Source organism: Cupressus sempervirens, chromosome 11, assembly GCF_028749045.1.
Source record: "Cupressus sempervirens isolate cs-2001-9-10 chromosome 11, ASM2874904v1, whole genome shotgun sequence".
Lineage (NCBI taxonomy): Eukaryota > Viridiplantae > Streptophyta > Pinopsida > Cupressales > Cupressaceae > Cupressus > Cupressus sempervirens.
In genome coordinates this window covers 181,985,639-181,998,012 of record NC_143128.1, presented here as the reverse complement: position 1 = coordinate 181,998,012, position 12,374 = coordinate 181,985,639, and the positions used below count along the sequence as shown (strand labels likewise).

Genomic DNA, 12,374 nt, shown 5'->3' with positions numbered 1-12,374 from the left:
ATTTATCGATTTCTTCTTGAATATAATATTCAAAACTCAAACATATGAAATCACGTTACAAACCAACAGTATAAAAAACCAGTAAGTTCTCATAAAAGACTTGAATTATGTTATTGCATTATGCAACAGCAATACAATAACCAATATGCAAAGTCCAATCTGAAACACAGATTAACAATCAAATTGGTACACCAAGAAAAGAACTTATAAGCACATGCAAGGACCCAATGTGACGTCTCTGTGAACAATGGGTTTGTGTCCACTGCCTGCCAGCACGAGGGGCTATGTCCTCACACTAGCATGAAAGCTGAAGCTTTCTGAATAACTCTCACAAGAGAGAAACTGAAATCTGAATCGTAAACCAAGCATACCGAATGAAAGAGGCTCTCTCCTTTTAATCCACAAAGTTGTGACTCTTCGACTCCCCTCCTAACTTTTCGTCTTATCCCTCCTTGTCACCTTTAGCCCACCTTATAATATTAAATTGCCCCTCTTATTCACGCTCTCGTAGATAGATTTTAATATTAAAAGAATATGACTTTAAATCTTCTAATGTCCCAAAAGGGGACATTACATATCACAAATACAAAACAAAACTATTTATTGTTTAGCTAACAACAACATATTTATTTATTCCTTGCCAATGATAGCCCTTATGTACATATATGGATCCTATGTACCCAAAAATGTATCATAAGGGGTCCTTGTGTGTCATTGAGTAATGCAAGACTCATTATTACCTAAAAATACCTATTACATTATATTAATACATATTAAGACCTATTAGAACCTATAAAAATTGAATAGTATAACATTGGAACATATTAGAACCTTAGCTCCCCTTAAGAGACACATGGATCCAAAGTACCTAGAAATGTATCATAACTAGTCCTTATGTGTCGTTGAGTAATGTAAGACCCATTATTACCTAATAGGACTTATTGTATTTTTTCGCAGGCAATATACTATTGCATTGACTTGAGCACAATTAATGAACTATTTATAACCAATGAGAACTAAGTATTTTTAAGCAAATTCACTCTTTCTAAAGGTAAAATATTTTTCTATTAAAATAATATATTAAATAAATTAGTTATTTGACATGTGATTAGCTGAGTTCTTTTGGTGTTATATGACCCCCATTTTAGAAGCTAACACCAAATTCTATTAGAAAGTACTACTATTACTCTTGAAAGTACTAGTGTTTCCTTTAGAAAGTACTACTATTATTATAGTTAACTCCTTATTAAAATACTTTATTTCTAATTCAATGTTTTTATTTATATGAGGTCAACATCCTCTTTTTGTTATTAGTGAAGATGTGATTGTGCAATTAACTGATCTCAATTACTTCACAAGAATTTCTGTTGCAAAGCTCAGAACTGTTAATCCTTACCTAAACAGACATTTCTCTCATCTAAATAGTGTTATTCAATTGACAGCAACAGGGCCGTTGGAAGAACTGAGTGGTTGGGAACAAGGCCGTTGGAAGAAAGAACCATGCACAAGTATGTCAATAGCTTTTAAACAAAGTTGCATGGATACGGATATGGATAGAAATAAAGATACGGTATTGGGTACAGATACGGCCATTTTTTAAGATCCCCAATATGGATACGGCTGGATATGATATTAATAAATATCACATACACATATTTAACACAATTTTCTAAGTTATTAGAGGAGTTTTTCTTTACTTTGAAAACAATATTGACACATAAATATTTATAACTTGATTGTAGAGCTGCATTAGAATATAACGCAACAAAATGGTTTGCTGAATAGAAAAACATTTTCTTTGTCTTTTGGTGCGGGTTTTGTTTAGACCATTTTTTTAAAAACAATTGTATTAATAAAGTTTTTTTAATTAAAAATTGGTAAGATTTACGCCACATCTTAAAAATATCGAATTACGTAGTATTTGGCACGCTTGGAAAATCAACTGTTTTAGGGAAGCATGGATACAATATTCAACGTGTATCCGGGCAGTATCGGATACGTTTCCAAATTGGATACGGGGATACGTGCACCCAAGGAAGGATAGAGGAGTTTCCGGCAACTTTGCTTTTAAACTTACATACGCCTATGCCTGTCAATTGACAGCAATGTCTTTAATCTAAAAAATTGAAAGTTCGCCATTTGGAATATGGTGTGCATTCAAACACTACAATTCAAATTTTAAAATGAAACAATTCAGTGTCAAGTCCTCCACCTCAATAATAAAAGAATTTACCTTCGAAAAAAACAAAGAATAAGAAAATTTCTGAAAGAATATTAATCTTTTGCAATGTAATCCACTCCTCAAATTGCACATGCATATATATTGTGTAGAGCTAAAAGGGTGCCCATGTTTGTAAATTGTATTCGTCAAGCATTTCCTATAAAATGAAGAATGTTTAGCAGATCTTATTACAATAATAGATAGTTTCTATTATTATTAGTTATTATTTAATTATCTAGTGTAATCTCCTGTAAATATTAGAATGTTTCTTATGTTTAGTTTCCTGTATCTAGAAAGAATGTTTCTATTCTTTACGATTGTTTCCTAAGGAAACATCATTCATTCTTTTGTATATATTGATCTCTTGATCATTGTTAATATCAAGCAAATACTTACCAATTACTTCGTAATAGATCTTACACCACGATCTTGCACTAGCAATGCACCTTACATAATCAAGGTGCAATTTGACCAGTGAAATGATACCTTTATTCATCTGTTAAAGACATACATAAAGGTTAATAAAAACAGAATGTCTTCCTCAACATGTCATGAATGATCTCCCTTTAATGTAGATAACAATCAAATGAGTTAACTAGGCCTGGAATTTAAAAAGAAAGGCAGCCATCCAAACATGGCAGATCCTATACTCACAATATGCCCCTCACAATCAAATGTGAAATTTAATCAGTATAATGATAATATTAATCCTTTGATTAAGTGATACATAAGGGCTGGCTTACCAAAATCTGAATTGGTCTCTCCAATTGTAGATAACAAAAATACAAGATAAACTTTGAAATAAGACAATTGCCTAAGAATAGTTACAAGTATCTAAAGAGAGAAAAAATTATCAAAATAAAGCTTTTTCCAATCAATTGAAATGGATAGGTAAGCATGATGAATACAAATGGTGCATGGATGCAGTGACAAGTGAAAGCAATAACACTTATTTGAACTAGAGATCGAGATATTTATAGGAAAAATAAACTACCCTTGTGGTGCATAGTAAAAATGCCTAACCTGGGTGTGAAATAAAAAAGTTAGATAAAAGTTCTCTACAAAAAAGCAAAATCTAAATGATGTCTAAGAATTCTTTGTAAGCTATATTGTAGCAATACTTAAACATGGCAGAAATTCTTAACACTATCAAGCACTTAATCTGTCTGAGTACATGCTTTTAATTTGCATATTCAAAACACATCACTGTCTACAGAAGTACCTGGTATAGCACAGCAATTGTAGGCTTTGGACAACCATACAAAAATTTGATATCTAAAACTTGAAGTTCCTCAAGCCTGCAAGATTCAATTTAGTTGAGATCTAGGTAATGGAAACAAGCAAATTATCTATGTTAAGAAACTTGAGAATAAGTATAAAATTGTTATACTTATACATGGGTGAGTTCCAGTATTTTATTTATAAATATCAGATGTACACCTAAGAGAAATTCTACATTTTCCGGAAGAAAAAATTCAGGTAACGTATCAAAACATATTAAAAAATCGATAAACATAATACAAAACCAGTGTTTGTCTGAGTGTTTTAAATAGGGGTGGCTTTTGGGAACAGTAAAAAAGAATCTTGATTTCCAAGACTCTGGAAAGACAGCTATTAAAACAAATCTCAATATTATAAAATTTTACAATAAAAAACAAATATCATAAATAACAAAACATTAACATTTCTATTTCTCCTCTTTACTTTCATTTTTAGATTTTTCTATATACTTCCTATCTAATTCCACCAAGGAAGCTATCTCAATTAAAATAACTTCACTAACCTTATAGTGACTCAGTAGTTTGTTGTCTTGAGGTTCAGACTGCCTTTACTCTGCATGCTTAGGTGGATAATAAGCTGTGTCAAGCAAAGCAGAGGATGGAAGTATTTCATGGGGTAAAATTATCTACCCTCAATCCAGTCTATGTGGCTGATCAAAGAGTTTGAAATGAGTTGCCAGCAATCAATTCAGGTAGATGCCCAGTGGTTTACATGGACAGGACATTTTGTCTGGTATGTGATCTCAAATTCTGTTTTGGCAGACACACAGTTTTTGGTCATTCTGAGTGTCCTCTTCAGTCATTTGCCCTTTCTTATACTTGTTTCTTTCTCAAGAGAGAACCCATAAAGATCCTCACTGTTTAACCCCAAATATGATAACTTTACTGAAAAATATGCTGTAGATTCCATTCACCCAATATGCCTACCATTCGGATGTATCACCAACTATTTTATCTTGCAGATAAATGTTCCCATACATTTATGTCCATCCTAGGATTATCGTGGATTCGGGTTTTTTTTTTCCAATTATGATTCGTGGAGGATTTGTGTGTATATATATACTAAAAAATGAGAGCAATATACATAACTCTAAAACTAAATCATTTCATAGTATGAATCTAGGATTCTAATATGGATCTATGAATCTAGTATACTTGATAATTGATTTATTTTCACAATTATAAAGAAAATTAACACTTTCACATTGAATTACTGAATTACAAAATGAAATTATGATCCTTGAGGATCCTCAGGCTGTGGCTTGGATCCTTGAGAATCCTGCCCAGATCCTCAAGGATCCAAGCACGAATCCGGCTCCTGCATGTCTAGGACGAATCCGGCGACTAAGCATAAGAGTAGACAAGAATTAGATACATGAAGGTTCTAAGCAATAAAAATTGAACCTTTTACCTTGTTTCTTCTAGCTGCTTTAATTGAGTTCACCCATTACCTCTAGTTGATATGCTCTTTTTGATATCTTCATGAATGGTACGTGATTACAAAATAGACTAGCAGCAAAACTGTAGAATTGAGATAATACATCAAGAAAATTGCAACACAAGGATATGATAAAGGTGATGATTAGAAAATGGGATATCACATAGTTAGCTTATATTTAGATATGTTCAATGGAAGGAAAGACAGCTATCTATAGATTTTTCAAGAGAAAAACCAAGGGTCAAGATGAATTTGTTAATAAAGAGCAAGGATTTGAAGAAGATGGAGAATTGAATTAAAGACTTAACATTGTGATAGGTATCAAAAGAGGAACAGATATGTAAAAGCCATGCATGTTGTGTGAGGAGACCATGTGTAAAGACAGAGTGGCTTATTAGCAGGCAAAAGAAGGGAATAGGATAGCTACTTTATGACATGGTATGGTGACCACATGTATGAGGAGCATGCTCACACATGCATAAGCAAGAAGCCAGGTAGATGAGCATGCTCACAATGTGGGAGTATTAAGGGGAGGTTTGGACAGTTGTCACATGGTGGAAAGTTCAGATTTTAGTCCATGTAAATGGATTCTTAGATAGAAATAAACGGACAAAGATTAAAGGTGATGTGGAATGAAATATATAAAGGAAATGATTATGGAGACTAAATACCCTAAATCAATGAATTAAGAAGCTATTGATTAATTGATCTAATTGAATGATTAGGGGATAAAGCTAAACTAAATTTAATTAATGAAAATTTATTTAATTAACATGGAGAGATAAAGGTAAAGATTTAATTGAATAAATATATATTTATTTAATTAGGGTGAGGAATAAAAGTAACCAATCAAAAAAAAGGGTACCGAATAAAAGTAAAGGATGGATAAACTAAATAAATAGATAGTGACTATTTGTTTAATTAATAATCTAGTGGCTATCATAAAGCCACATTTGATCAAGTTAAAGCAAATTTAGGTGTCTACACTCGGAACAGCAAGAATATGGCTATTGATGAAAAAATAAAATATACATAGTTAAAGATTCAAAATACAAATAATAAGAAAAAGTAAACTAAAAGAAACAAAACTCAGGTTGGGCCAATTGTGGCTTGACCATTGTGTATTTAACTTTGATAGTCCATCCAAGTCAAAATAACTCACATATTTGTTTGCTTTCAGTTGTAGTTGTATAAATTGAAATTTACATTCTCAATGAGAAACACTTATTGTATGCCCCACATGGGTAGAGATCAAAATCATTTTTCACACTTTACTTTTATGATGGCATTCACTCAAATTGTAAGAATTCCATCATTCCAAAGTTCCCATTAGTGCACTCAATACATTGTTGTCATTGTTTTTGTCGGCAACAAGAGGGTACTTCTATTTAGTGCCGGTGATATGATGGAGAGGCTCTCCAAATGAGCTCCATTGAGCTCTTCTCAAAGTCTACTCTAGGACCTATTGGGGTTTCTCCTATTCCCAAACCCTACACCCTTAGGAGGTTCACTTCACTTCCCCCTACTCAACTTGAGCTCCACTATCAATTTACAATACTCTTCTCCTTTGAACTTACAAAGGCAAGTTCACACTACCAAACTCCTAGGCCATTCTCAACCACCTTGCAGGAGTATTTGGCCTTCAAATCAACTGATTCAATCAAACATTGCTCCATTTTGCTTGATCTTGTGAGCATTCTCTTACCAATCTCAAGATTCCTAGTTTTTAGGTCTATTAGGCCTACTAGGTCTCCGTTAGCCCTCCAAAATGAGTTTTTGGCTTCTAGCTTTAGGCTCTTCCAGATGAGCCTATGAAAAAACCACCATTCCTGATGCCCTTTAGGGCATTCTTCAAGATTTATAGGGTTTTAGATCTCTGGCATGTCCGTACAGAACCAAACCCTAACTGAGCCAAATTACAAAGGAATTGAACTAGTTTCAATCTTGGCACTGAAAATCCACTCAAATGGATTCACCAAGTCTTCAATGCTTGATCAAGACTCTATATAGGTCTCATGCACATCTCCAAGACATTGGATTGGCTTGTGCAATCAGCTCCCACAAGTTACAAGCTTTAATTGCTTCTTACTCCAAACTGGACTATAGCAAAGCTCACCTAGGACAAGGCTTTAAAAATAGCAAACCATGTCTCCTGGCCTCCAACCAAAGGGAAATTAAAGTGCATTGTCCCTACTAACAGACATCCAAAGGCCGTGAAAATCCCACAGTGGGGTCTTAAGTTAGAGCAATTTTAAGTTACAAACCCTGGACTGTCCAGTGAACAGGCTTCAAGAATCTGAATTTTATTTAACTACTCAAAACTGCACTACAACTCCTACCAAAAAACACAACGCAAGAAAACAATGAAATCTAACTATTTCAATGAAAAGTTCAGAGATTCAATCCATTTGGCACATGAAAACTCAGTTGCGATGATTTTGCAGAGTATTTGCCAGTTAAATTCAACTGTTTGCTACTAGAATCCATACCAAATGATGACCAACCCTTTTACAATGCCAAGGTAGGCTTTTTATACACCCACAGATCATGTTCAACTGCCCATTTGGACCCATAACTGCTTTTGGGCCTTTTGCACAAAGCTGCCCAAATGTTGTCATGCAACTTTGCAAAGTTGCAGAGTGTCATTGACCACTTTTCATTGAAAGTGAAACTTTTACTCTTTTTGCTACATTGGCATCCTGACGATGCAGAATGGATTCCTTTCCATGGTGAAATTATAAATACATGCCTAACTAGACCCTCCATGCCATTTTGAAGTCATTTCACCTACTATGCCAACTTTGGCTTACATAGCAACATTTTTGCCCAAACATTGACAAACTTTGGCAATGGTACAAAAACATTGTCAAACCTTTACAAACACACCTACTGGATCCTCAAATCATCATTATTCAATCCATGACCTGGCTAAGGTCATCACAAGCCACAATTGTTTAGGGTTTATCATCCAACCCCTAGGTGCTCCTGCACCATTATGATGATAGTGTATATGCTTATGATGGGCTGATCCAAATGATGAAGTGCTGGGAATTATGGTATTTAAAGCATATAATGCAACCCAATTCCAATTAATGTTCATGGAATAATGATGAGTACACTCCTTATAGCTTGGAAGGGTAAAACGCCAATTGAGACCAGGGAGAGAAACAGAGCTTGTACTGGACAATATTCTATCTGGAAAGATTGGAACATTGGTTTATTACATTTTTTGTTTTAGTGCAAACAAATTAAAGCACATGGTATCGCTGTGGCACACCAACAGAGAGAGACATCCCAGATGGATGAACCTAGATTAAGAGGTCTCCGCCTTTTTTGCTGAAATTTCAGGACAGGGTAGATTGAACAGAAAACTCAAACACAGGTATAGCTTATGTGCCATCTGAACTTCATATCTTATTAATTATTGATCCTACTTAAAGAAAAATAAAAATTTAAAATTAGTATTGTAACTATTGTTGGTTCGAAAATCTCATTTAAAGTCCAATAATTTTGATGGGAGAGCAAGCACACTAATCATAAAGTGGCCTCTCAAAGAATCTACATACCTAATATTGAAAGCTTCTTTGAGTTGCCCTTTTGTATCAAATGGTATAACCTGTACATGAAATGCAATGACAAGAAGAAGAAAAAAAATTATTGAAATCTTACCAATTTATTTTTATATTAAAAGAGAATTCTTCACAAGTAAAAATATACCTTGAACAACCCATCATAAAGGTGAAGCCCTATAAGCCTGCAATCCGGATCAATGATGCCAATCTAAAAGAAGACAGAAATAATTAACATAAGCAAAAAAATGATGGAAATTTGCAGTTTAAAGTTCATAGTTTATTTTTTTTAAGAGAAAAGCAGTGATGAAAGAAAAAGTGTACAACAGTCCCATCAGATCAACCAATCTCAAAAAACTCCTCCAAAACAAAATTGCTATAACTACCTATCAAAAGCATTGCACAAAGGAAAGAGAGAGTAAACAATAAAAGGTTAAAACATAGAAATAGTTTACTTCTCAACCAGGAAAGAGGAACATGTCATTACAAGTTATGGCTCTTCTCAACAGATGGATATGATGAATCATGTTTCTTTTAATAGTGGCACTAGGTCACATTAGAGACATCACAAGAAAGGAGACTCAAATCCTGTACAAATTTATTCACATTTTCTGAATACATGACCCTTTTTCGCAAAGGAGTGCCAAGATCTGGAGAAAACAATCATACTTTAATATGGTCATTAATTTTGGTCTTTCAAAACAAACCTGCCCATTGTCTGTAGGACGACCAATGCGATCTGAGACATCTCCATTTGCCCTGACAATTTGAGAAATTTAGACTTCAGCTTCTCATTTTACACAGCCAAGCCACTATTTAGCTTCAACAATAAAATTATAAATCAAGTACTACAATCTAGTTAAAATCTTTTGCTTTGAGAGTAGTATCAGGGAAATGTATTTCTGAACATTTTCCATACATTAAAAGTAAACAACATGCAATTGTGAGCAATTTGGATAACATATAACTTTAATTTTTAAAGAAACTGACATTACAAGGTAAATGTGCTTAATGCCCTTTAACATGAAACACATTGTAAACCTTACTCTATTAAAGAGTTATTTCCAATCCAGCTGTTTACACGTCAGATGCCCTCCCATTGAAAGGATTTTAACTAATGGGAAAGGTAGCTTAAAGGATTGTCATGTGGTAATCCTGCCCAAGCTTACACAAGCAGCTTAACTCAAGATTGTTGGGTACACTTTTTTTTGCACTTTCTCCATGATTTTTGTGGATGTAAACTGCGAAATCAGACCAAGACAGCTTGAATGATTTAAGAATTTGGAATGATTTAAGATTTATGTTAACCTTGACCATTCATTGTAGCAAGCTCATTGTCAAAGGCCATCCTAAGGTTGTTAGGAGGATGATGCAACATGATTCGGATTATTATTGGATGATAGTGATAATTCTTAAAAAAAATTGGACTCTTAGATTTGAAGTTTGAGAAAGTGGTGTGGACGCATGTTCACCATGATGCAAATACGATGGTTCACCCACATGGCCTACATTGGCTTAGACTATCCTAGCTCAGAGTATAGCAAAAAGTTTTAAAATTTTAAAATTTATTACTCGAAATAGCATTATGCCCTTAAAAGTTGTACCCTACAAGTAAATATCTTAAAACCCTTTAAGGAGGATAGCGTATACAGTGATATCCAAGTTGTGCCCTAAAGGTAATATGTCAAATCCTTTAAGGTGGATAGCGCATACAGCGATATCCAAGTTGTACCCTACGTGTAAATATTTAAGCCCATTATGGAGGATAGCACACACAGTGTTATCCAAGGACATTGTGGAAGGTATCTTAAAACCCTTTATGGTAAATACCACATATGGTGGTATCCAAGAAAATGCCCTGAAGGTAAACTTTCTAAATCAACAATAATGAATATTACATATGGATTTCATATGGAGATACCTAACACTCATTGTGATATTTATGTTAAATTTTGATATAACTTAACATAATATAGACGTCTCCCTAGCTAAGAGGGAGTGTTGATGTTAGCTTTGGGAGGCTTACATATCGGATTCACAATGAAGTCTCAAAAAATGTTTTCTATTACTTGAAACATTGACTAACTAATTAATTACATTATTCATTCATCATGATATAATCTGAAATCAATTCCTCTCTAGCTAAGAGAGAGTGTTGAAGATATTGTGAGGACGAACTAGAAGTTATCAAGAAGGATTCCTCCCTAGCTAAGAGAGAGTTGATGTTACTGTAGCGATGGTTGAATTCCTTCAAGACGACATAGATAACATAAATGGTTGTTATAATACAATTATATTATTGTGATAATATAACCATATAGATAACATATTTATTGTGATATAATTATTATAACATAATAATACAATTATTAGTGTAATAATATACTTGATATTGTATTATAATTATATTCTATAATTTAATATAATATAATAAAGAGTTGGTAAGGGGCATGGATCTGGTTCCAGCAGGTAGCCTGGGAAAGGCACCATCCATGGTAGAGTAAGCGACGAAGGGAGAGATAGTTGTTGACCAGGTTAATCCATCATCAGTAACCCCCTCTTTTCTATTATTCAAAGGCATCGCCCATTGCTTGCTTCGAGATTCTGGGTGATCCCGCATAGTCCTGCATGCAGAGGCATTAAATATTGTATTATACAAGAATAATTATTATATATTTAGGGAAGAGTAGTGACCCTTGGTGATGGGTCACCAATGATATGTATAAAAGGAAGAAACAATTCTTCATCTTGGAGATGTTGAAGAAAATGATATACAATCAGATTATAATTGTAAAAAATAACACAATCGTGTGTAAAAGTGGGAAAGACGTGTCCAAATCCTATGTCTTGTCATTGCTTGATCAATAGTTTGTGAAAATATCTGCTTCAAAACTTATTTTACAGCTTTGCATTTCAACCAAATAATATTCATTGTTACTTAGCTTTTTATTGCATTACATACAAAACCTAAAAAATGCAACATCAACTAATTTGCAGTCCAACAAGATGAAGATGCAAATGAGAAGAAAATATATACCTGCAGATGATTTATAGGTCTAGCCATGGATGCAAGAAATTAAGCATCAATATCAGATCCTACTAGGTTTAGTATATGTAAAGCGAATTCACAATGTAATTACCTTGTAACCACCTCACCATCAAGCCAATTAAGAACGCAAAACTTATATCTTTCTGTTGAAATGAACAGATAATCCTGAGGCTCTCCCTGGTGATAAATAATTGAAATAACCCACTTCTATAAGTTGTTGCCAAAAATAATTATTGCATGATACCATAAATTTCAAAGCGAATACAAGTGCTTCACTTACATGAGGACGGAAAAGCTCAAGTGTTGCAATCCGCCCATAGATTGGCACATCAACCATTGGCTGGAGAAGATAAAGAGAGATAAGAATCTTATAAATCACTCAAACATTCAAATCTGCCCTACAATTCTAACACTCTGCCATATAGTTAGACTTATATTACCATCTATACACCAAGAATATCCCTCCAAAATTAATGACACTACATTCCCATCAGCCACCAGTAGATACTAATTACAATACCATATAGAATTATCTTTTCACAATTAATGATATTATAATCCTCCATGCCACTACCTTTATAGGCAAAAGGCAGATTTGCATGTTCTATACCATTCTATTTCTCAATTCTTACTTAACCCCCACCTTAAACAACTAAGAGCAGGTCGCATTACATACCTGTAACCCATGTGCAGTAAGAAGGTGAATTTCGATTCTGGTGCATTTTCTGCAAAATCAGTGAAAATACAAAAGCTCAGAGTTTACAGCTGTTCATAAAACACATTTTAAAATTAATGAGTTTACAGAAGGTGAATTTCG

The 12,374-nt window shown here is 33.8% G+C and overlaps 1 protein-coding gene across 1 annotated transcript in view; it reads right to left on the bottom strand.

The window, feature by feature from the left end:
- LOC149528795 (DNA damage-binding protein 1-like) overlaps positions 1 to 12,374 on the bottom strand; it is a 169,516-nt gene that overhangs the window by 140,701 nt on the left and 16,441 nt on the right. Inside the window, exons 2-8 of the mRNA XM_089810655.1 lie at positions 12,234 to 12,282; positions 11,838 to 11,897; positions 11,649 to 11,734; positions 9,216 to 9,267; positions 8,657 to 8,719; positions 8,506 to 8,555; positions 3,444 to 3,519 (exon numbers count right to left, since the gene is read on the bottom strand). Coding sequence (XP_089666781.1) covers positions 3,444 to 3,519; positions 8,506 to 8,555; positions 8,657 to 8,719; positions 9,216 to 9,267; positions 11,649 to 11,734; positions 11,838 to 11,897; positions 12,234 to 12,282 — 436 coding nt within the window. The remainder of the gene's footprint in view (positions 1 to 3,443; positions 3,520 to 8,505; positions 8,556 to 8,656; positions 8,720 to 9,215; positions 9,268 to 11,648; positions 11,735 to 11,837; positions 11,898 to 12,233; positions 12,283 to 12,374) is intronic.